The sequence below is a fragment of the Salpingoeca rosetta genome (genome assembly GCF_000188695.1).
Source record: "Salpingoeca rosetta unplaced genomic scaffold supercont1.11, whole genome shotgun sequence".
Lineage (NCBI taxonomy): Eukaryota > Choanoflagellata > Craspedida > Salpingoecidae > Salpingoeca > Salpingoeca rosetta.
This window is the reverse complement of record NW_004754923.1, coordinates 156,217-179,170: the sequence shown is the minus strand read 5'-3', so window position 1 is coordinate 179,170 and position 22,954 is coordinate 156,217. Positions and strand designations below refer to the sequence as shown.

At 57.5% G+C, this 22,954-nt stretch overlaps 4 protein-coding genes across 4 annotated transcripts in view; 3 read left to right on the top strand and 1 right to left on the bottom strand.

Annotated features, from left to right (window-relative positions):
- The first annotated feature begins 222 nt into the window (after positions 1-222).
- Positions 223-10,329, top strand: PTSG_04729 (uncharacterized protein). Its single transcript, XM_004993994.1, has 11 exons — positions 223-1,206; positions 1,589-1,856; positions 2,091-2,324; positions 2,563-2,624; positions 2,815-2,908; positions 3,243-3,406; positions 3,596-3,701; positions 3,914-4,084; positions 4,297-4,372; positions 4,632-9,827; positions 10,037-10,329. Exons 1-11 carry the CDS (start codon positions 356-358, stop codon positions 10,120-10,122), a joined length of 7,308 nt encoding a protein of 2,435 aa, XP_004994051.1. The 5' UTR covers positions 223-355; the 3' UTR covers positions 10,123-10,329.
- Positions 10,330-10,504: 175 nt separating this feature from the next.
- Positions 10,505-15,854, top strand: PTSG_04728 (uncharacterized protein). The gene is made up of 10 exons (XM_004993993.1): positions 10,505-11,595; positions 11,899-12,647; positions 12,930-13,046; positions 13,376-13,443; positions 13,691-13,791; positions 14,022-14,114; positions 14,389-14,514; positions 15,032-15,179; positions 15,356-15,462; positions 15,656-15,854. The coding sequence occupies exons 1-10, from the start codon at positions 10,528-10,530 to the stop codon at positions 15,686-15,688; spliced, it is 2,610 nt and encodes an 869-aa protein (XP_004994050.1). The 5' UTR covers positions 10,505-10,527; the 3' UTR covers positions 15,689-15,854.
- On the bottom strand, positions 15,621-20,087 carry PTSG_04727 (uncharacterized protein). Its single transcript, XM_004993992.1, has 12 exons — positions 19,798-20,087; positions 19,319-19,425; positions 19,071-19,182; positions 18,426-18,571; positions 18,192-18,254; positions 17,899-17,994; positions 17,639-17,765; positions 17,194-17,284; positions 16,955-17,031; positions 16,647-16,764; positions 16,441-16,513; positions 15,621-16,351 (listed from the first exon to the last, which is right to left on the bottom strand). Exons 1-12 carry the CDS (start codon positions 19,934-19,936, stop codon positions 16,025-16,027), a joined length of 1,476 nt encoding a protein of 491 aa, XP_004994049.1. The 5' UTR covers positions 19,937-20,087; the 3' UTR covers positions 15,621-16,024.
- PTSG_04726 (uncharacterized protein) overlaps positions 19,997-22,954 on the top strand; it is a 4,919-nt gene continuing 1,961 nt past the window's right edge. The window contains exons 1-8 of the mRNA XM_004993991.1: positions 19,997-20,855; positions 21,006-21,055; positions 21,226-21,273; positions 21,466-21,574; positions 21,746-21,828; positions 21,978-22,407; positions 22,580-22,701; positions 22,906-22,954. The exon at positions 22,906-22,954 is cut by the window's right edge and continues 38 nt beyond it. Coding sequence (XP_004994048.1) covers positions 20,084-20,855; positions 21,006-21,055; positions 21,226-21,273; positions 21,466-21,574; positions 21,746-21,828; positions 21,978-22,407; positions 22,580-22,701; positions 22,906-22,954 — 1,663 coding nt within the window. The 5' untranslated portion in view covers positions 19,997-20,083. The remainder of the gene's footprint in view (positions 20,856-21,005; positions 21,056-21,225; positions 21,274-21,465; positions 21,575-21,745; positions 21,829-21,977; positions 22,408-22,579; positions 22,702-22,905) is intronic.

The window sequence follows — 22,954 nt, the reverse complement described above, 5'->3', positions numbered from 1 at the left end:
GAACTTGGGCGATGGCGTCGGTCAGCACAAGCGCAGCCCATTCACCACCACCACCAGCATCACCACCAGCATCACCACCACCAGCACGATCAGCACGATCAGCAACATCAGCACTGCCTGTGACCCTCCCACCCAAAGCAGGAACCACCTCCATCTCGCCTGCTGTGCTTGTGCTTGTCCTGTTTGGTTGAGTTTTGGGGTAAATCTTCAATCAATTATCCACACACACGCTGTGCTGTGATTGGCTGCGTGCACGTGGCGCTTCCTCACATCAACCAAAAGCACACACCTTGACCTCAACCAGCCAGACTACCCACCAACCCCTACCACCCCAAGCGCATCCCCGACCGCCACGATGACGACGTCTCTGGCAAGCCAGCTGAAGCAGCTGGCCTTTGCGCAGCAAGGCGTCGCAGGTGCCACCCGCGCGCACCAGTATGCGTCGCTGCTCTTCTCGGAGAAGGATGCCCAGTCGTTCACGCTGGAAGAAGTTTGCGAGATGGGCAGTGTCGGCTACACGCGCCTGTGCGCCGTGGACATGGCGTCGTTCCAGCCGTTTGCGCCCCTGTTTGGCACGGCCTCTCTTGATGTCAAGCGTGCCATGCAAACCAAGGAGCAGAACAAGGCCCTGGACCTGCAGATCTCCCGCTTCATGCGCGTGCTTGCGCCCCACATGCTGATGCCCGCCGCTCACAAGTGCTTCGAGTGGCTGCTGCGCAGGTACCAGGTACACATGTACAATGTGGATGCCATCATGGAGGCCATCCTTCCCTACCACGGCACCGCCCTCTTCACGCGTGTCGTCATGCTGCTTGTGCTGAACCACGAGCGCAAGGAGTGGCACTTCCTCAACACCGTGAAGACGGCCCGCGTGCCGCTGGACCGCCTCTCGCTCATTCGCCAGTGCAACTCCAACCGCAAGGTGCTGTCCTTCATCTGCAAGATGGTGTTCGCTGCCTACAACAACAAGCCCGTGCAGCCCTCCAAGCTGACGCACGTGACGGCGCTCTACGCGTCCATCGCTGCCGGCAGCATCACGGCCTCGCCAACCCAGGAGGTGCTCAGCACCATCCTGCCCTTCCTCCTCCGTGGCCTCAAGCACGCCAACAAGGACATCTGTGGCGCAAACCTCATCGTTGTCGCACAAGTCGCTACGGCAACCACCCTCTCAGATACCGCCATCGAGGCAATCGCAGAGGCATTGTGGTGCGTGGCTGTTGTGTGCTCTCCGCTGGTGCAACTTTGCCACGAGCGTGTGTCAATCTGTTCTTGCATGCACGCGTGCCGCAAGCAATTTCACAAACATGATCGTATGCCCCACCTCTCCACGTTTTCTCTTCTCCGATCTTCTTCCCACTTTCCCCCATATGGAATCGCAGCACCTTCATCGTTTCTCAAACTCACTCGACTTTGATCACTGGCTCACATGTTCACGCCCCCCTCACACACACACATACACACACACACACACACACACGCACACACATACATACACATACGCACGCACACACATACATACATACACATACGCACGCACACACATACATACACACACATACACGTGCATGCTTTGGCATACCTCGTGCAGCCACTTCCAAGACAACGAGCAAGACATGCAGCGGCTGCAGGCGCTGTCTCTCCTCTGCACGACGCAGCGCATCCAGCGCGTGCCCATCACGGCCATGGCACACTTGCTGAAGCGCGAATCGCTGAGTGACGACCTGATCGCGCTCGCACAGAAGTTTGACATTGACGCCCTTGCGCAGTCGCTTGTCTCTGCTCTCTGCAAAGGGTCCCAGGAGGATGTGGACAAGCTCATGGAGCTCCTGCCAACGCTCGAGGCATGCTGTGGCCAGGTGGGCGTCGCAACCACACATGCATGAACAAGTGGCGGTGTTGATGTGCTGTGCTCCTTCAAACTGTGTTGCGACAAAATTACGCTTTGCGGTCAATTGCCCCCAATCGCGCCCCCCCTCTGTCGCTTTCTCACACGTATACACATGTACACACACACACACACACACACATGTACACGCACATTCACAAACATGTTTACACACATGCACACACATACACATACACATACACAGACGCTGGACGGCGTGATCCAGAAGCATTTGAGCGCCCGCCGCGACTCGTCGTCCATCCTTGAAAGTCTTCGCAAGCGGCGCCTGTTTGGCGTACGCTTTGCACACGTGTCCGAGCACGACGTGAATGTGTTTATGGGGCTGCAGCACGACGACGCAGCCGTGCGCGCTGCCTCTGTTGAGAAGATTTACGAATCCTTGCAGCAGGTCGACACCGTCAGCCAGCGCGACAAGGAGGTGTGTGTATGTGTGTGTGTGTGTGCGTGTGCGTGTGCGTGTGCGTGTGCGTGTGCGTGTGCGTGTGCGTGTGCGTGTGCGTGTGCGTGGTGAATCTCTTGTCACGTGGTAACTGCTTTGTTTCTGCATGCACTCAATCCAAGCCGTCTCTCTCCCCTCTGTCATGCTTATCTGTTTCCGTTTTTTTTTCGCTCGCGCGACCACTCACCCCGCCCCTATGTCCTGCATCTGGCGACAGTTTCTGAGCTCCAACCTGTTCTCCCACCTGAAGGAGGATGACAGCGACGACGTGCGCGTGGCGTGAGTAGGACGCCATTCATCGCAATACCATGGCTCGCTCGTGATTAACCGTTTCTCACCCTCTGCAGCCTCGTGGCGACGACAAATCAACAATTGTGAACACGCACCTGTCCTACTAGTCATCCACGCGCTCATTCATTGCACTCAACTGCTTTCTTGCATTGTTGTCATGTCTTCCCCTTCGTTGCAGCATTCTGTCCCAGCTGCACCTTCTCCTCCCACTCGTGCCCTTTGATGCATGCGTTGATGCTTGCACCACCGCATTCACCGAAGCCTTTGAACTGGTGCGTGATTGTGTGTGCGTGGGTGCATATGTGTGTGTGCAAGTTACATGCTTCATCCGTTTGTCGAGCTCGGACCCTGCTTGTGCGTGCCTGTGCGCGAGGGGTGGTCGTGTTCCTGTTAATCTGTGAGTCTGTGTACTGCCATAGCACAAGCACAGAGACACACACAGACACACACACAGAGACACACACACACGCACACACACACGCACACACACAGACACACAGACACACACACACACAAACACACACACGCGCGCGCGCACATCCCTCATCCCTGTCGTATTTTCTCAAATTCGTTGCAATCTTGCTCCTGATTCTCGAATGGCGACAGGACCATGCACAAGCGGCAGAGGCGGCTGCCACCGCCATCTGTAACGACCTGGTCGCGTTTGCCCAGGAGTCTCTGGACGGCGACAACGCAACAGCGCGTGTGCAGGCGCTCAACACCACCATCCTCAACACGCTCCTTCCTGCCGTGGTCTTCCGCCCACAGCGGTGCGTGCATGCCAGCCGTGTGTCCGAGTGAGTGTGGACTTGGGCACTCGTCATCCAAGTGTGTACGTGTTGGTGTGTTTGCCGTGGTGGTGTTTGTTGATGAACTGTGGCTGGTTGAAACTACATGCCAAGTTTTGTGTGTGAAACACTCATCACTTTCATGTGATCGGACATTTGTTTCGGGTGCAGGTTTTCGGCCACGTTTGCTGTGGTGAAGGTGCTGGCCGAATCAGCTGCAGCAAAGACCATCCCCCTCTTTGGTCCCCTGAAGAAGTGCCTGACACAGCTCACCAAGGTATTGTGGCGCTGCAGATAGCGGTGTCATCCCCATCACACACGTGCGACTGTTCGAACTCACAATCACACACTCACACACTCACACACACACTCACACACACTCACATGCACTCTTGTCGCATGTATCTTCTCAACACAATACCCATGCATTCATGTATCCATTTGCTTGGCGGGCTTTTTCGTTTGCGCATTGACGCAATACGCTTGTAGCTGCAGGAAGGTAACGCAAAGGCGGCACAACTGAGCAGCGTGGTGACCCACTGCTTGGCCAAGGGGGTTGCCGCTTCCTCAGAACTCATCTCCTTCTTCAAGCCCTCCAGCCACGCCGTCATGTTCGTATGGCTGCGCATCCTTTCCCTCGGCGCATCGCTTCTCAACAAGGTGACTACTACTTCTTCCATGCTGGACTCGTCACCAAGTCTTGCGCGTGTATCGTTTCTTGCCCACATACACACACACATGTACACGCACACACGCACACGTGCAATCGCAGTGTTGTTCCTGCTCCCACGCCACACTGCCGCTTGTTCATCCTATTCAACCCAACACTCACCGCACGTGGTGGCGCCCCATCTCCCTTGTGCTCGCTGCAGGCGAAGCAGGCGACGCTGGACATGCTGCTGACGGCGCTGACATCGTACTTCACCGCATCCCACGGCATCACAGCAGGTAACGAACGCAACGCTGCTCGCCCATCACGTGATTGGTCTTGCGCTGTGTTCCATATCCCACACCTGCCTTGGTTCTTGCTTCCATGCTGTTTTCGTTCATCTTCTGATGACCCCACGACACGTCTCCAGTCCCTCCATTCGGCCATATCTTATCCCCATTCCCCCATTCCCCCATTCCCACTCTCCGCCTCCGCCTCACTCCCACTCCCCTCTGCATGCCCATGTCCGCTGTCACCACAACTCCCCCCCCCCCACAGATGACGTGAAGCGCGCCATGCTGCACACGTCCAAGACGGATCTTGTGTGCGAGGCCGTGCTGCCCATGCTCATGCATCAGCTGCCACAGCAGACGCAGCAGTGGACGCAGCACCAGCGCGCCCTTGCCGCCGTGTTCAGCGCAGCGTGCCTTGCTGACATTGCCGCTGCCGAGCACATGAGCGCCAGCAGCCCAACCAAGCAGTCACGACACGCCCTCCTGTGCGCAGCCACCTGTCCTATTCCACAGCTCGCCCAGCCAGCACTTCGCAACATCCTCCCCGCAGCAACTCCGCATTTGCGCGTGCGGATTCTCTCGCAGGTTGCCTTCGCCGGCACCGCACCGGCATTTGCACAGATGTCGTGCATGTATGTGATGTGCAACGCCATCACAGATGTTGATGCGGCTGTGGAGGCTGTCCCTGCCGCGCTTCTCGGCTGCTGCCACCCCGACACCGCCGTCAGGCGTGCAGCTACGGTAGCCCTCCGCGCAGCCCACCAATGGCTCCAGCGTGCCCACCTGTCTGATGCCTCGGCCGCCACCACGGCCACGAGTGCCAGCACGAAGAAGGGCAAGAAGGGAAAGGACAGCGAGGAAGCCCCCGTTGCTGACGCCGTGGCCGTGCAGGAGTGCGCGCAGATTGCCGAGTATCTCCTGCAGTCTGTGGACGACATCATCAGCGATGCAGCCAACCTGCAACAGGCAATGGCGGTGGCTGTGAAGCCGTCACGCAGCAGCGGTAGTGGCAGCAGCAAGAAGCGCGCAAAGCGGTCGCGCCCATATGAGGCGCTCATGGACCACCTCCTCACCTGGGCCAGGCAGACGTCGTTTGTTGCTCTCACCCGCGCAGCACAGGTCCTGCGCGATTGCGACGTGCCTGCCCGCGCCCGCGTTGCTCTCAAGCACGCCACGCACCTCGTGCGCACCTCCCTGCCGGGGCTTGCAGGCACTGACGAGCAGCAGCAGCAGCAGCAGCAAGAGAGCGGTAGTGTCACAAAGACGCCGGCCAAGAAGGGCAAGAAGGGCAAGAAGCAGCAGCAGCAGGAAGGCCATGGCAGTGCCGACACGGCTGCCACTGCACCTGCAGCAGATGCTGACGCAGCTGATGAGCAGAGACAGGATGTGCCGGCAGCAGTTACGCCCTTGACAGCAGCAGTTGAGGCGCTGAAGCTCCTGGGCGGAATGCTCACGCCCGCTGCGGCCCCCGTCGTGTCGCAGGAGCAGACCTTGGTCAAGCCCCTGCACGAGCTGATTGCCGTGCTGCTGGTGGGCGCGCCAGAGGCTGGCGTGTGCGCCCCGGGCCAAGTGCCGTCGCTGCAGCACAAGTTCAACGTGGCGACGTCACCCCTGCACCGCGCGCTCGCCGCAGCCAACACGTCCGGCCACGCCATCCTTGCTCTTGGCGTCCTCAAGCCCGACACGTTTGCGCACCTCAACAAGCCCACGCAGGCAAAGGCGGTGGAGCTGCTGGTGGCCCTGGCCCACACCAACACGGTGTCGCACGACACGGTGCGGGAGTACCTTGCTAAGCTGCCGCTGCGCGCGGAGATGATTGCAGAGCAGCTGTCGAGCAGCTTCAGCGGCAATGCCGAGGACGAGGAGGAGGAGACACGCAGCAAGCGCGGCAAGAAGAGTGAGCGCAAGGCCCGCGGCGCCAGCGATCAGGGGGCGTCGGAGGCGTCCGAAGACACCATTGTGACCGGATTCGCCAACGTCACGTGCATGCTGGAGGCATTGGAGGTGCGCGACCTGGCCACCGTCAGCGACGTGCAGCTGCTTCTTCCCGTGCTCAACAGCATGCTTGCCTCCTACCCGACGCTCAGCGACGAGCACCAAGCCGCCTGCCACGGCCCAGTGCACAGCTTGCTGTCTGTGGCAACGCGCATCCTTGCGCTGCTGCCCAGAGGAGGCGCTGGGAGCGCCAAGGCCGGTGCCGCAGCTGGCACAGCCGCCGAGCTCGTGGATGTGGACTTGGTGGTGAAGGTGCTTGGGGAGGCGCGACGGGCCGACATGCAGAACCAGGCACTGCTGGTGCTGAGCGAACTTGCACGGCTTGTGCCTCGCCAGGTCATTTCCTGCTGCATGCCCATCTTCGCCTTCCTGCGCCAGCCCTTCTTCCAACCCGATGACGATTACACGCTGCAGGTTCTCCAGCGCACGATTGAGGCCATTGTGCCAGCCATTCGCGCCGGCGCCACCTCAAAGCGCCAGGAGCACTCGCTCCTGCTTGACCTGTGCGGCGTGTTTGTGGACTCGTTCTACACGTTCCCGCACCACCGCCGGCGCGGGCTGTTCGCCCACCTCGTGCAGACGCTGGGCGTGCGTGCGTTCCTGCACGTCGTTGTGCTGCTGCTCATGAAGAAGGAGGTGCTTGACCCGCGCGGGTTTGAGGACGACCTGAGCAACCAGTTTGTGGCCACGTCCTCCCGCGTGCAGCGCGCACGTGGCACGGGCTCGCAGATTCCGTCGTTTGTGCTATCGCTGTGTAAGGTGCTGCCGCTTGAGGACCACCTGCATGCGGTTCTCATGGTGATGCGCGCCCTGATGGTGCTCCCCACCCTCGGCAACAGCAGCAGCAGCACACCAGGCTCCCAGCAGCAGTACCAGCAGCTGTTTGGGGCCACGGCGGCGCAGCAGAGCGACGAGGAGCACTGGGACGCAGAGCAGCTCCGCTGGCTCGTCACGCGCATGACATCGGGCAAGGCCACCAAGCCGAAGCACGTGCGCCACTGGCGGTACCTGCTGGTGAACCAGGTGCTGCGTCACGTGGCGTCGCGCGGTGTGCTGCGGCAGCTCGCCGCCTTGGAGCAGCAGCACGCACGCAAGGACGCCGAGGCACGCATGGACACGGCGAGCGACGCGGACAGCGCCGACGAAGAGGACGGCAGCGACGATGAGGCTGCTGATGAGAAGGCCAGCAGCACCACCATCGATGCAGCGGCTGCGGCCAGGAGCAGGCGAGCCATCGTGCACAAGCTCAACCTGCAGATTGCCGAGCTTGCGCTGGAGCTTGGCGGGCTGTACCGCACGCAGGCTCGGGAGGCGGCTGTGATGAACGAGGAGGCGGCAAAGAAGGCCGCCAAGCAGACGAGCCAGCAGCGTGCACGTGCGAGCAGCTCTGCTGGCAAGAACCCTGCGGGCACGGCCGAGTACTGGCGCCGCCTGCGCAACGACGCGAGCAAGGTCATTCACAACGCGTACGCCGTGTTGGCCCTGGACGACTTTGTTGCGGTGTGCCTGCGCCTGCTCGGCAGCGACAACGTTGCCACGCAGCAGCACGCCGTGGAGATGATTGCCACCCGTGTGGAGGCTGTGGCCCGACACAAGACGGCCGTCACCGCGCACGAGCTCAAGACGGTGATGCCCATGTTGCCTGTGCTTGCGGCGCTAGCGCAGCAGCAGAGCGGCAGCGTTGACGCCGAAGACGAAGGCGCAACGGCAACGGCAACGGAAACGAACACAGCAACGGCGACGACGCACGTGCCCGATGATCGCCAGATCAAGCTTGCACAGGGTGCAGCGCATGCGATTGCTGTCATGGCGGCGCGCTATGCTGCCGAGGAGCCCGACATGTTTGTGGAGCATGCTGCGGGCATTCTGTCGATGATTGACGTGTCCAAGGGCACGCGCACCTTCTCCGTGGTGGCGACGTGCATGGCGTCGTTTGCTGTGCTTGGCAGCGTGCTTGGCCTCAAGCTCCTGCCGCACTTCCCGCCGCTCATCCGCAAGGTGGTGCACGTGCTGACGTCCACCATTGCGCTGGTAGAGCGTGACGAGGCTGCCGCTGCCGCCGGGGAGACGAGCGCCGACCAAGGCCGGCTGTCGTCGGGCGTGCGCTCGCAGGCCATGCTGATGCTGCAGTCCTGCTTGGACCTGGCCACGGTGTGCGTGCAGCAGTTTGCGCCCATGCTCACGCAGAAGGTGCTGGAGCCATTTATCGTGGCCTGTGTGCATCCGTTCATGTGCACGCGTCGTGATTCACCCTTGCCAGAGGCGCTGGTGGGCAAGGCCATTGCCCTGCGCACGCTGCTTGCCAAGCGCGTGTCGTGCCGCCACATTGTGGAGGCCGTGCCCGGCTGCTACCGCCAGGTGCATGTTGCACGCGAGAAGGGCACTGTTGGCGAGCTTGCAGACAGCCTGCGCGCCCTGCTTGGCATGGTGGAGCAGACGATTGCCGCAAGCTCGGCCGAGGCCGTTGGTCGCCAGGCCGCACACTTGTTCCGCTTCTTTGCCACAGCGCTGCAGTTCCGCTCGCAGCGGCGGATGCACCAGGTGCAGGCAAGCAAGAAGGCCGGTGCAGACGGCGACGACAGCAGCGACGAGGAGGGTGAAGACGAGGATGAGGAGGAGAGCGAGGGTGAGGTGCGCGAGGCGATTGTGCTGGTGGAGGGCAGCGCCATCTCGTGCGTGTGCGCGATGGTGCTGCACATGTCAGACCAGTCCTTCCGCCCCTACTTTGTGCGACTGGTTGACTGGGCGTCTGCCAGCGTCACGAGCGCCACGCCGTCGTCGTCGTCCTCAGCCTCCACGGCGTCACGCGTGGTGACGCTGGCGCGCCTGGTGCAGGAGCTTGCCAGCCGCCTCCGCCACGTGTTTGTGTCATACTTCTCCACGCTGCTGCGCACGTTTGTGCAGTTTCTGACGAACCAGGGCAAGTGCCTGACGCGCCTTGGCCCAGACGGCCCCGACATGGTCAAGTACGTGTGCGGCGCGCTGTCGCTGTGCTTTGCCAACGACCGCGACGGCTTTGTGACGCCGGAGCGCTTCTCTGTGCTTGCAGAGGCGCTCACATCGCAGCTTGACGTGCACTCGTATGCGCTCGAGGTGCTGGGCGGCGTCTCGGCCAAGGGTGCTGGCGATGCCGACGCAGACAGTAGCGATGGCAGCGACGACGAGGACGATGAGGGGGAGGACGAGGACGTGAGCCGTGTGGGCTCTGTGAGCGAGAGTCAGGAGGAGTACTTGCAGCGCGTGCTGGGCGACGTTGTGCCGTGCATTGTTGAGCTTGCGGACAAGGGTGGCGAGGAGAACCAGCTTCGCGAGTTGAATAGGTTGATTATTTCAAAGTGCCACGACCCCGAGGCGACAGTGCGTTTGGGTGCCGTCAAACTGATGCAGGCCTTGTACGAGCGCATGGGCGAGGAGCTTCTGTCTTTGCTTCCGGAGACCATTTCCGTCCTTACCGAACTTCTTGAAGGTGCGTGTGTGTGGATGTGTGTGTGGGTGTATTTGGCTGTGTGTGTGTTTGTTTGTTTGCGTGGCTGTGCGTGCGTGCGTGTGTGGGGGTTTGCTTCCGTGCGTTGTCCGACTTTCCATGTCTGGAATGGTGTTGTGATGTCTGATTCTGCCCACCGCGCTCACCGTGCTCACCGTGTTCATTGCTGTTGCTGTTGTGTGCTGGTACAGACACGGATTCGAGTGTGGAGACGGAGGTTCACAAGCTGATCGCGCACGTGGAAAGCTGGGGCGTCGCACTGAAGGATCACTTGTGATTTGGCCTTTGGTGTGTGATATGGTGATGATGTCGCAGCAGATGGGACTTGGATGAAATTTGGAACACATACAGAGATTAGTGAGTGTTGTTTGTGCGTGTGTGTTTGCGTGGTGTGCGCAAGTCTGTCTGCCTTATGTTTGTGCCAGGTGTTTGGCTATTGTCCAGCGTTGAGAAGTAAACATTCGTGCTGACTGAGCTTAGGGCCTAACATAATAATGAATGAACCAGTCACCAAACAAACGTTTAAACGGTGCGGAGGTTGTGGGTGGCCTTGTTGCCTCCCTCCTCGTTTTGCACGTTGGGTGTGATGACCCGTCATGTACAATCCTTGTAGTGAAGGACCGTTGTCAAAATGCACAGAAGTTGCATTTTTGCAATGTGTCGGTTCGTTCTGGTCGCCGATATGGCACGACGCCGACTCGCCCATCGCTTACTACAACAACAACAGAGGGCGCTGAAGAGGGCGATGGGAGGGGCACAGAGCTTGGTCTGGGTTGCAACCCTGTCGCTGTGCGTCGTTGTGCTCCTTGCAGAACATGGTGCTGGTGTGCTTGCCGCAAGCGCACCGGATGAAGCTGGTCTCGAAGGAGGTCGTGCTCTGCAAGCCTTGTCATCCTTGTCATCGCTCACAACGGCACCAGCCACTGCCACGACAACAACAATGGTCCAAATTGGTGTTCAACCCTTGCTTCAGCGAGTGTCTTCGCCCCTCACCACCACAACGAGGACGACTACCACCACATCAACAACAACGACGAGGACGACCACCACCAGCACAACGTACACGCTCGCGCAGTTTGCAGGTCACACTCAAGCTGTGAATGTGACCACACCAGCCGCCAAATCTTCAACGACAGAGAAGTTGGTCATGTCCCTGACCACAAGACCTCTTGTCACCACGACACTGCCCTTTCAAGGGGATGGTAGTGGCTCCGGCAGCAGCGGTTCCGGCTCGGGAGGAGGCTCGGGCCATGACAGCAGTGTGGCCACTCAGCGAACGACGACAACGCCACTGCCCACACAAACGCCAGTACCACGCGGTGGATTGTCGACGGCAACAGCCACGGTACCAACCAACTGTCCTGAAGGCAGCTGTCAAACCACGTCCACAGTTGAAACAACAACAACAACAACAGCAACAGCAGCAACAGCAGCAACAACAACGACGACGATGATGACGACGACGATGATGATGATGGCAACAGCAACAGCAACAGCAACAACGACTACGCGTATGCAGACCGTCATGCCGTCAACAGTGTCAATGCAGGATGGAACTGATGGTGATGATGCAGCGTCCTCCCCTTCGGCACATTCGTTTCTTGGCGTTGCCATTGGCATCAGCATTGCGTCATTAATCGTCGGTGTGCTCACCCTGGCCACCATTCTGTGGCGTTCTCGAGCTGGGCGTCACAAGGCCACTGCCATCACCACACCGGCAATGCAAGCCCTGGCTATTGCCGCGGGCGAGGTGCATACGAAGGGCGTGCATGTGTGTATTGTTTGTGTGTGTTCGTGTTGTGTTCGTGTTGTGTTCGTGTTGTGTTGTGTTATGTTGTGTGGGTGGTGTACGCGCGCGTGTGTGAGCATTTGCTTGTTCGTGTGCGTGTGGTGTGTGTGTGTGTGTGTGCGTGCGTGCAAGTGCGTGTGTCGACGTTGTCATTCATGCTTTGACGTGGCAGCGTTTGCGTACTCGTGGACATCAAATATATTCACACGCATCCACGATACAACAAGCTCATATTGACTTGTGCTGGCTTGGCTTGTTCTCCAGGGAGAACCACCCCGACCTCCTGTGCAGACGAAAGGGGGCCCACCATCAACACCTGCACCACTAGCGCCGCCACCGTATTCTCTGCCAGGGGACGTGCACACGTTTGCCACGGCGCCTTCGTCGTTTCTACCCGAAGGCAACACTGACGCCACCGCCGAGTCGTGGGGGTTTGAGCCACCTTCCCCAGGCAACTCGCTTCTTGAGGCCCAATATGCGCGCACGCTTGCGCATGGCGGCGGTGAGGGGTGCATCGATGTTGATGATGGCCACGGGCCCAGTGGCGTGTTACCCTTTCTTGGCATTGATGAGCTTGATACACTCGACTTTACACACCGGTCTTGCGAGCAGGTACAGCTGCCTCTGCAGACGCTGAATGCAAGCATCGGCACGTTTGCTTTACACACAGAGCACGGCAATTTGGGAGAGCAGCAACAGCCTCACAGCTACCAAGATCACGGGTTGCTCAGGGCTGACATGACTGCTGAGGTGATGGATACAGACGTCGATCGTGCCGGGTGCCATCGCAGCCATATCACCGCTATCTCATCCCGGACGTACAGCAGTGGTGGCGATGGAAGCAGTGGCAGTGGCGGGAGCAGCGATCACCCCAGCAGCGACCAAGACGGCGATGAAGAGCTCTCCTCTTCTCTATCATTGGCATCGTCGTTCTCAAACGACACCTTCTCGGTTGTCGTGCATCCAACCACCATCGCCGTTGCTATCATCAACAACGACATGCGGACCTTGCGGTGTGTGCAGGTGTGCGTTTGCAGATTGCTTGCTCGTGTGTTGTGTGTATTGTGTTGTGTGTATTGCGTACTGTGTGTGTTGCGTGTTTGCTTGTTGTGTGTATTGTGTGTTTGCTTGTTGTGTTGCGTGTTTGCTTGCTTGTGTGTGTCCTATCGGTTGTTGTCTTGATAATGGTACAAGCAGCAGCTCGTCTCGGGGGTGTCTTGAACACGACGCCTGCTCTCATAGTTCCACACGTTGTCCTGTCCACTTCGTGCCTTCATGCGCTTCACCAACATCAGAGCACTGGTGCATCATGAGAAGGTTCCGGATGTACAGTGGTGTGCAGACAACAAGGAAACGCTGCTGCACCTGGCTGTAAGAGTAGGCAATGTTGAGACCACGCAATGGCTTGTTCGGTAAGTGGAAGGCTCCAACATGATTCGTCATGTGAGTTGGGTGAGGAAGGTTGGTGGAGTGGTGCATTGGCGGGAGTGGTTGTCGTGCGTCCAAGCAGTTGCGTATGGAGGTGTATATATGTAACTGTCTAGGAATGCAACGGAAGCATGCACGCCCAACGAGTTTGGCGCATTGACGTGCCGTTAACGTGCTGTTAATGTGCTGTTGATGTGCTGTTGGTGCGGGCGCGACAAAGCCCCACAGCACATGTGTTCATGTTACAGTTTGTGACACTCTTTCACCCATCTTCTTCACACTGTCTTGTTGCTCTCTGGAACACTAACACCAGACACGGCGCCGATGTGAACGCACAATCTGAGAACGGCAACACCAGCCTCCACATTGCTGTTGCGCAAGGTACGCTATTGCTGCTGCTGCTGGCGTTGCTGCAGTTGGTGCTATTGTTCTCAGCAAAGTTTGCATGGGTGAATGTGCATTTCAAACCAACTACGTGACAACCGCAGAGCTTGCTTCGCAATTGTGCCACGTGCATGCAATTGTGTGCACACATACTTGCATACACGTACTCTTGGGCCTATGTGTACGCCTCCACAAGGCTTTCACGCATTCACGTACCCAACACATGTATCGAACATGACCACAGGCCATGTCGAGATTGTCTCGTACTTGTGTGCGCAGCCATCGTGTGACATTCGCGTGCAAAACAGCCTTGGGCAAGATGCGCTCATTCTCTCCGTGATCTACGTATGTTTGTGTGTGCGTGTGCGTGCGTGTGTGTGCGTGTGTGTGTTTGCGTCATCGTGCATCTGTTGATACGTCATATCTGCGTGCGCATTGCGTGTGCGGTGAGCTGTTCATTGTACAAACTTGCATGCGTACAACGTGCAAGCGCTGCAAGCGCAAGGACTCAGACTTGTGCAAGCTCACATCCTTTCTGAACGTGTTCCACGTGCGTGTCGTTCGCTCTTGTACAGGGTAATCCGCGGTGCATTGAGGTGATTCCCATTCGCAACCAGGCCTACGACTTTGACGAGCAACGAGACATTCACCGTCGCAACGCTTTGCACGTAAGCGCAGGATGAGGGGGATGGAGGCTGCTGTGTGCGTGATGATTACACTGCACATTGGGTTTGATCCTTGTGTGAGTGCGCGTAAATGTGTGTGCATGTGTGTGCATGTGTGTGTATGTGCGTGTGTGTGTGTGTGCGTGCGCGTGTGCGTGTTTGTGTGCACGTATGTTTGGACGTGTTGTGGGGCCGTGCTTGAATTGAGGTCTGTGCTTCCAGTGCATGGCTTGTATTGATGCACCATTCCGTTCACCATCACTTGGACCTTGTGCAGTGGGCAGCTGCGATGAATGACAGCTTGAGCTTCCACATTCTCCTTGGTTGCGGTGCCGATCTGTCATTGCGCGCACGCCACGGCGACACTGTTGTGCACATTGCTGCTCGCGGCAACGCCGTGCTGGTGAGCTGGCGCGGTGGAGGAGGAGGAGGAGGAGGAGGAGGAGGAGGAGGAGGAGGAGGAGGAGGAGGAGGAGGAGGAGGAGGAGGAGGAGGAGGAGGAGGAGGAGGAGGAGGAGGAGGAGGAGGAGGAGGAGGTGGTGGTGGTGGTGGTGGTGGTGGTGGGAATGGTGGTGGTATGCTTGGTGGTATGCTTGGTGGTGGTGGTGGGAATGGTGGTGGTGGGAATGGTGGTGGTGGGAATGGTGGTATGCTTGGTGGTGTTGGTGGAGGTGGAGGTGGAGTGGCGCTATTGAGTGGTGATGGAGGTGGAGTGACCGTATTTGGTGGTGGTGGGGGCGTGATTAGATGTTGTGTTTGTTGCTGGGGCCAATGTGCGTGCAAGACGCTTTACGGTTGCTAGTATGTGCTTGTGAACGTGGACGCATGCGTGTATCTGTGTTGTGTCCACACTTCCGCTTGCTTCGGCGTTGCCTTCTCACACGCCGCCACATTCTGCATATGCCTTTCCCTTCAATCAGGTGTTGGAAGTGATTCGCCAGTCACTGAAACCAATTGAGGTCAGAGGGTTTACCAAGAGCCCAAACTACACGGGGATGACGCCACTGCAGGTGGCAGAGGCAAAGGATTGCTTGGAGGCAGCGGCCTGGCTACGATACTACACGGAAGGTCTGTTGAAGAAAGAGCGAGTGAAGTAGACATCACGTGAACCCCTCCTGCTTTTGAACGCGAAACACATGTTCGCGCACACTCACACCAGGTACCGGTTGACAATGCACTGTGCGCCATTTCTCACAAACGTGACTGTAACATGCACGTGCACGCACACATGTCAAACTGCACAGCCCCACTCTCAAACTTTTCAACGCAGCACGCCTCTTCTTGCTTCTCTGGCAACGCAGCCACCTCCATCCACCCAGGAGCAATCGATCACTTGACATTCAGACATGACGTGAGTGTGTATCACTTCATCGTTGTGGTGCGGATGTTTGCTATGCTCGTGGTTGTGTGTGTGTGTGTGTGTCAGTTCTTGGTTATGTGTGCGCGCACACACACACACACACACACACACACACACACACACACACGGTCTGTTTGGCTCACTGCGTTCCTGGCTTGGTTGGTTTGTTGGTTGTTAATGGCAGAATGCGAACGCTGAATCAAGCGCGGATTGCTGAGCGGGCAGCAGCATCGTGACAGACAAGGTGCAACGAAACAAAACGCGTAGCAACATGTGGCAGGGTTTGCACACCCAAACACACACTGCGAGTGAGTTGCTACACTCGCAGCATAGGGTTAGGCATCTGATTTTGTAGACAACATCAATAGACCAACACACATACAGTCAACGTGGGTGTAGCGATGGTGGCGGTGGTGTTGATGGTGTGATGGTGATGGTGATGGTGACGGTAGCGGTGGTGGTGACAATGGCAAGCCTGCCAAGGACGACACGTCACGTTCTGCTCGTGCTGGTGTCCCCTGTGTGTTTGAACATGATCGTGTTGAAGCCACCCTCATCCTTGTTGCGCATAATCATCATCGTCGTCGTTATGGTGGTCATGGTTGTCGTGGTGGTCGTGGTGGTCGTGATACGCGTCACTTGGCTGGCCTTCGTCGCTTTGGGCGTACGCGGCATCAGACGGCTGCGCCTGTTGGTGATGGTATTGGTGGTCGTGGTCGTGGTCTTGGTATTGGTGGTCGTGGTTGTGGTATTGGTGATGGTGGTATTGGTGGTCGTGGTGCTGATGTGAAGCCGTTGGTGGCGGCCGTTTCGTTGCTGGTGCCGACGATGACGCGGAATCAGCTTGCTGGTGCGTTCGCTTGCGGGCCTTGTCCCGTTGCTGAAGTACACATGAGTGTGAGTGTGAGTGTGAGTGTGAGTGTGAGTGTGAGTGTGCGTGTGAGTGTGCGTGTGAGTGAGTGGACTTACGATCTTTTCTCTGAGCGCGTCCGGGTCTGGATTTGGATCCTGCAGCGTTCGTGATCCGAGCGAGCGCGAAATCCTGTTCACGAGCGCGCGTAAATGTGTTTGTGAGGGCTCGGGGCAGGCATACACCTACCCACCCACCCACACACACCCACCCACCCACCCACACCCACCCACACACACACACACACACACACACACGTCCGCACCTGACGGAGAGGCGGGCAGCAGCCCTGACAGCGTCGTCGCCATCGAGGTGGCGGTGCTTCCTGCAAAACGCAAGCAGAATCTCTGCTTCGGCCTTGCAGTCGTAGCAGTGATCAAGGCCTGGCGAACAAAGGGAAGACAAGTGGTGGTTGAGGGAGAGAGGTGGAGAGAGAGAGAGAGAGAGGTGGAGAGGATAGAGGGTGCGAGGTGATGCGTGTACCAAAATGCAGTGCGAGTGTGGGGTGTGAGTGTGGAGTGTGAGTGAGTGGTGTGTATGCATGTATGTAGGTTGGCACTTGTGCGTGCACACCTTCTGTTCCAATGAGTGGGTGGTGGTAGCGTGCGACGCGGCGGTGCGTGTTGAAGTAGAACATCTGCTTTTCATATCTGGCGGTGTCGTGGTGGCAGCCGGAAGAGGTGGGGGCCGGAAGTAAGAAGTGCGTATGTGCATGTGATTGTGCGTGTAGTTGAAGACGGAAGCCTGGGAATGTAAACACACAGACAGATAGACAGACAGACAGACAGACAGACAGACACTTCCATACACACCTGCGATGGTCGTAGGATGAGAAGCCTGATCCTGGGATGAGCCGGGTCTCTGTTGTCGTCACTGCACCCCACACGGGGAAGCGCAGCTCGCCTGTAGCCACAGCGGTGATTGGAGCAGAATAATGGAGATTGGATGGTCAGGGAAGCGATGTGTGAATTGTAGGCAGGTTGCGTGAGGTCGCGTCTTTGGAAATTCACAGAACAGTAAAGAAGCGTCGCGTTGCTGGAGAGACAGAGACAGGAAGAAACACAAGCGGTACGCAGGTACACACGTACGCAGGTACAGAGGTTCGCAGACACAAAGACACACACACACACAGACACAGACAGACAGACAGACAGACAGACAGACAGACAGACAGACAGACACACACACACACACACACAGACACACAGACACACACACACAGACACACACACACACACGGCACCCTGAATGGCGCACCGTCAAGGTAGTCGGTGCTGCCGTCCTCCCAGGGGAGCCGAAACTTGAGCATGCTCTTGTGCGGTTGCATGAGATTGTGCATCGCCATCTGCTGCTCAATGTCATCCAGCAGTGCCAGATTCGCATCCTGGCGACCACAGGCATGATTGGTGTTGTTTGGAGGGCAAGGGGTGCGGTGGTGAATGGCACATATTCGAACGCGCACACACAATTGGTCACACAGATGGTGTGTCGCCCACATGACACACACACACACACACCTGGTTTGACATGCCGAGTTTTGTTGTTTTGATCTCGGAGATGTAGAGCACCTGCTGCCCGACAAACTGCTCGGCCTTGCTTGCGTCCAGCGGCGCCTGTGATGCGGTGGCGATGGCGACGACGGGAGGGGCGGGGGTACAGACAGAGAGGTGTGTGCAATTGTGGGTGAGAGAGATCCTGGGTGTGTGTTTATAACCACGTTGGAAGAAGCATACCACAACACACACGCACATACACACACGCACGCACACACAGACACACATGCAATACGCACACACAGACACACACACACCTTGACGGTCGTGAAGTTGAAGTCGTTTGGTTCGAGGCGGGTCGTCTCATCAAACACGTACACCTGGGTGTAACGACGGTGATGGTTGGAAGTTACGTTAATCACTGCAGAGTCATTGACACGATACATCAATCGTGGAGCTACGCTGGCAACTCAGGCACATGTTCAATCATCTCCATCACACACAAACAGACAGACAGACAGACACGCAAACAAACAAACAAAGACAGCGACCTTGGCATCTGGAAAGAGTTCTGAGAGGACGCGAGCGCAGCCGACAGAGAGGATACCAGAGTACACAATCGGGTGGCCAGGCTGCCAGTGCTCCGTCAGGAACTCAATGGCCAAGATGAGCGCCTCCCGCTGGCCCCAGTGGATCACTGAAGTGGCCATGTCAGTGTTGTGGCGGGTTTGGACGGGTGCAAGCGGTGTGTGCGTGTATGTAAGCGGTGTGTGCATGTGTGCGTGTGCGTGTGCGTGCGTGCGTGTGCGTGCGTGTATGTAAGCGGTGTGTGCATGTGTGCGTGTGCGTGTGCGTGCGTGCGTGTGTGTGTGTGTGTGTGTGTGGCTCAGAAAGGAGACAGCGCATGTGCTCGGGAACCAATGCTTGAACACAAGACCTCAAGAAGGAGAGAGAGAGTGTGTGTGTGTGAGGCAGTGCCGACGGGACGACACACACACACACACACAGAGAGAGAGAGAGACATACACAGACATACACACAGACACAAACACACAGAGACACACACAGAGAGACAAACACAGACAGACATACACAGAAACACACAGACACAAACACACACACACACAGAGACACAAACACAGATAGACAGACAGACAGACAGACAGACAGACACACACACACACACACATGCGCACCTGATTTGGTTTCGTCTTTTCGACGACGGTACGGGGCCACGGGGTGGTCACCACGCAGTGTGCGAGTGAACGGAAGGTTGTCCACGCTCTCGTAGCCTTCATTGGCAATCACCTGAAGGGGCCACCAGCATCGTGGTCGCAAGTACGTGTGGGCCAGAGAGACGAGGGACGTGTTGGGACATGTGAGCGGACAGACATGGAGGTGTGCAACCAACCACATGTCCACTGGTCGGGGATCACGGCCTCACCTGCTGCAGATGAGGGTTGGAAGCGACATCAGCAAACTCTGGCTTGTGAGACCACCGCTGGTCGTGTCCCTCCTGCTGCTCATCTCCACCAGCGCTCTGTGCTTGACCTGCCAAGAAGATATGCAGCGTAGATGCCAGTACATCGACACACACACACACACACACACACACACATACACACAGAGCAGCACAGGGTCATCATTCATTGTCAGTGGGCAGTGGGTGTTCCACGTATCAGCGTGAGCACACGCAGACGCACATACATACATACATACATACACACATACATACATACACACACACATACATACATACATACACACATACATACATACATACATACATACATACATACATACATACAGACAGACAGACAGACAGACAGACAGACAGACAGACAGACAGACAGACAGACAGACAGACAGACAGACAGACACAGACACACACACACACACACACACACACACACACACACACACGTGCAGCGGCTGGCGGGAGTGTCCATGTGGTTTCCTTTGTCTCGGTGTTCTGAAAGTACCAGCGTGCACGGGACCTGGACCACACTGCCCGCCACGGTGCAGTGCACGCCGGCGGTGCAGTCGGGTCGCGCAGGCTCATCCCCGAGTCGTCTGTTGTGCACTGTGCTCGAGCTCTCGCTTGATGTGTCACACTACTGCTCCTCACTGAAAACAACAGCAAGCAGGGTTCTGGGTGATATTGGGTGTTGGAGTTTTGTGTGTGTGTGCAAGAACGAAGCAGGAGAAGATGGATGTGGAGGAGGATGTGCTGGTGTTGGACGATGATGACAGCCATGATGGTTTGGCGGTGATGGAAGGGAAGGAAGATGAAGGGAGCCCCGCCCATCGTGGTGGTGACAGTGAGGTAGAGGAAGAGGCAGATGGAGAGGAAAGCGAGAAGAAGCTGCCTGTGGTGGTTGGAACCGTGAGCCCGAGGCACGCCAGCCCAGTCGGAAGCAGTGACGGCGATGCTGCCACCGTGAGCGAAGCACGAACGTCAACGCAGACAAAGGATGGCAACGATGGCGCTGGCGATGATGAACAACGTGCTGGTGGTGGTGGTGGTGGTGGTGATGGCTCACAGGCCAAGCGACGCGCATCCGTCTTCAACCGGCTTGGTGGCGTTGCACCGGCTGTTGGCCGTGCGCACGTCACGCAGCGGCTAAGCACCGGCGATGGCGAGCAGGACAAGACGACCCAGCAAGCACCACCAAGTGAGTCATCGCAACAGGCACAGCAGCAGCAGCAGCAGCGCGCTTCGAAGCGGGCCAAGCGATTGGCAACAGAGCCTGGACGTGTCCGAGCACCCCGCATCTTCGCCTCCGCCATCGACACCATCAAGCAAACGCAGCCGATCGGCGCTGTCAGCGGCGCCGCCAGATCTCGCGTATCGGTGGAAGGTGGCAGTGAGGACGACGACGCCCACAAGCACATGTCTCGATCGTCTCGGCGCCCACCTGTTCAGCAAAGCACCACCCAGCACCCAAAGGCTCGCCCCTTTGAGATGATCCCTCTCCCAGGTGCGTGCGTGTGTGAATATGTGAATATGTGTGTGTGTGTGTGTGCGTGCGTGTGTGAATATATGTGCGTGTGTTTGGTGGTTGCGCGCGTGGGAGTAGTGCAATCCTCATCTGCTTCACGCCCACCTTGCCACGCGTCCATTATTGCAGACATTGCAGACGAGATTCCCTTTGGCAACGGCATCACCTTGGAGAAGCGCGTGCGTATCCACTCGTCTGTTGTCTGACGGCTGTTCTGCACCAACGCCCCCGTCTTTCATCTACACCCTCTTCTTCTAACTGCTTCCTCCCTGCTTTCTTTGCTTTGGTGTTCACATCAACACGAGATCTCACCACCGCTTGCTGCTCACTGCTTACCCCTCAACCTTAGCACTTTGTCCGTGTCAACGCAAGCGGCAACCCGAGCTGCTTCAACGATGTACGTCAGGCAAAGAGAGGCCACACCACCTCGCTTGCTTTTTCGTGTGTGAGTGCATGTGTGTGAACAACCACACACACACACACACACACACACACACACACACACACACACACACACACACACACACACACACACACACACGTACGTTGACGCGCTCCCTGCCTCGCTGGATCATGGCATGTCGCACAGGTGTCATATTGGGACATTCAAGAGCGATTGGCGCCCGCCATATCCGCCATCATGCCGCCAGAAACGACACTGCAGCCATTGCGAGACCTCTCAACTGCAGAGATGCTGGGTGTGTGTGTGTGCGTGTGTGAACTCGTACCTGTGTGTACTTGCCTGGTTATCACCCTGGTGCTTGTGTCTGTCTGCTGTCAGTGTTCCCTTCCTCCACTCCCCTCTCGCTGAGCTGTCACATCACACCACCGCTGATATGTATCATACATTGTGCCCACGACCACTGCAGTGCTGTGGCTGCACTGCCCGGCCTCCACTGCAACAGAACAACTCGTGCAGTCGCTCAACGGCCGCGTCCTCAAATTCATGGGCGTAAGTGATGTTATCCGCACTGCTTCGGAATGTGTGCGTGTGCATGTGTGCGTGTGCGTGTGCGTTTTACCTTGACACCCATCTCTGTCACACCATGTATCATTCTCACCACCACCACCACCACCACCACCACCACTACAACGCGGCAGGTTGTTCACCCAATCACCATCACGGCCGAGGTGCTGCTCCACCACCCGCGCCAGCCGCCAGCCGACCTGTCGCACTCGTGGTTCACATCGCACTTTCGCCATCACTACGACGACACTCCTCGTGGACAGCGGCCAGACACCGTGTACGTCACGCACCTCCCTGTTCGCTGGTTTGCGCGCAGCCGAGATCAGCTGAGCGAAGGGGATGTGGCACAACGATTCGCTGTCTTTGGACACGTGCATCGTGTTGCACTCATTCGCTCCGAGAAGGACCTGCAAGTGGACGCGCAAGTGTTGAGGAGCGCGCGTGAGAACGAAACAGATGTGTCACATGGCCTGGACATTGTTTCCACCGGGTACCACGGCCGCAACAACGGCGATTACAACAACGACAGCAACAGCAGCAGCGGTGGCGGTGCAGTCATTCCAAGTCAGTCACAACATGTTGCGCGTACGTGCGTGAATGTATGTGGGGTGAGGATGTGTGCAACGGTTTACATGCGCAATTGTGTTGCACACGTCTATGTGTGCATGTGTGCATGGTCTGTGTGTATTCACCAAACGTGAACATGTGCATGCGTGCGTGTGCATGTGTCGTTCAGGTCCCCGAGATCTTCACTTTGATGCGTTTGTGCAGTTTGAGCAGTTCGAGTCTGCACTTGCGTGTGCGCGTGCGTTGAACGAGCGCTGTCTTTCCCGCGTTCGCAACGGCCGCCACTTTCAGGTGTGTGTTCGTATGTTTGTGTGTTTGTTCATTTGTATGTGTGCATGTTGTTGCTACTGCGTGTAGCACTACAATGCATGTCTTCCCGAACTAATCGCGCCGCGTCCATGTTCACAATCACCACCACCACAATCACCACCACCACCACCACCACCACAATCACCACCACCACCACCACCACAATCACCACCACCACCACTTCAGGTGTTTGCAACAGCGGCAATTGACACGAGCTCATTCCTCTCTGATGCGC

Coding starts and splice junctions, on each gene's coding strand:
- PTSG_04728 (XM_004993993.1), top strand. CDS start 10,528: ATGGCACGACGCCGACTCGCCCATCGCTTACTACAACAACAACAGAGG. Junction 11,596..11,898: donor TGGCTATTGCCGCGGGCGAG/GTGCATACGAAG, acceptor CTTGTTCTCCAG/GGAGAACCACCCCGACCTCC. Junction 13,444..13,690: donor CCACATTGCTGTTGCGCAAG/GTACGCTATTGC, acceptor ACATGACCACAG/GCCATGTCGAGATTGTCTCG.
- PTSG_04727 (XM_004993992.1), bottom strand. CDS start 19,936: ATGAGCCTGCGCGACCCGACTGCACCGCCGGCGTGCACTGCACCGTGG. Junction 19,426..19,797: donor ACTCCCGCCAGCCGCTGCAC/GTGTGTGTGTGT, acceptor TCTTCTTGGCAG/GTCAAGCACAGAGCGCTGGT. Junction 18,572..19,070: donor AAAAGACGAAACCAAATCAG/GTGCGCATGTGT, acceptor TGGCCACTTCAG/TGATCCACTGGGGCCAGCGG.
- PTSG_04729 (XM_004993994.1), top strand. CDS start 356: ATGACGACGTCTCTGGCAAGCCAGCTGAAGCAGCTGGCCTTTGCGCAG. Junction 1,207..1,588: donor GCAATCGCAGAGGCATTGTG/GTGCGTGGCTGT, acceptor TACCTCGTGCAG/CCACTTCCAAGACAACGAGC. Junction 3,702..3,913: donor GCCTGACACAGCTCACCAAG/GTATTGTGGCGC, acceptor ATACGCTTGTAG/CTGCAGGAAGGTAACGCAAA.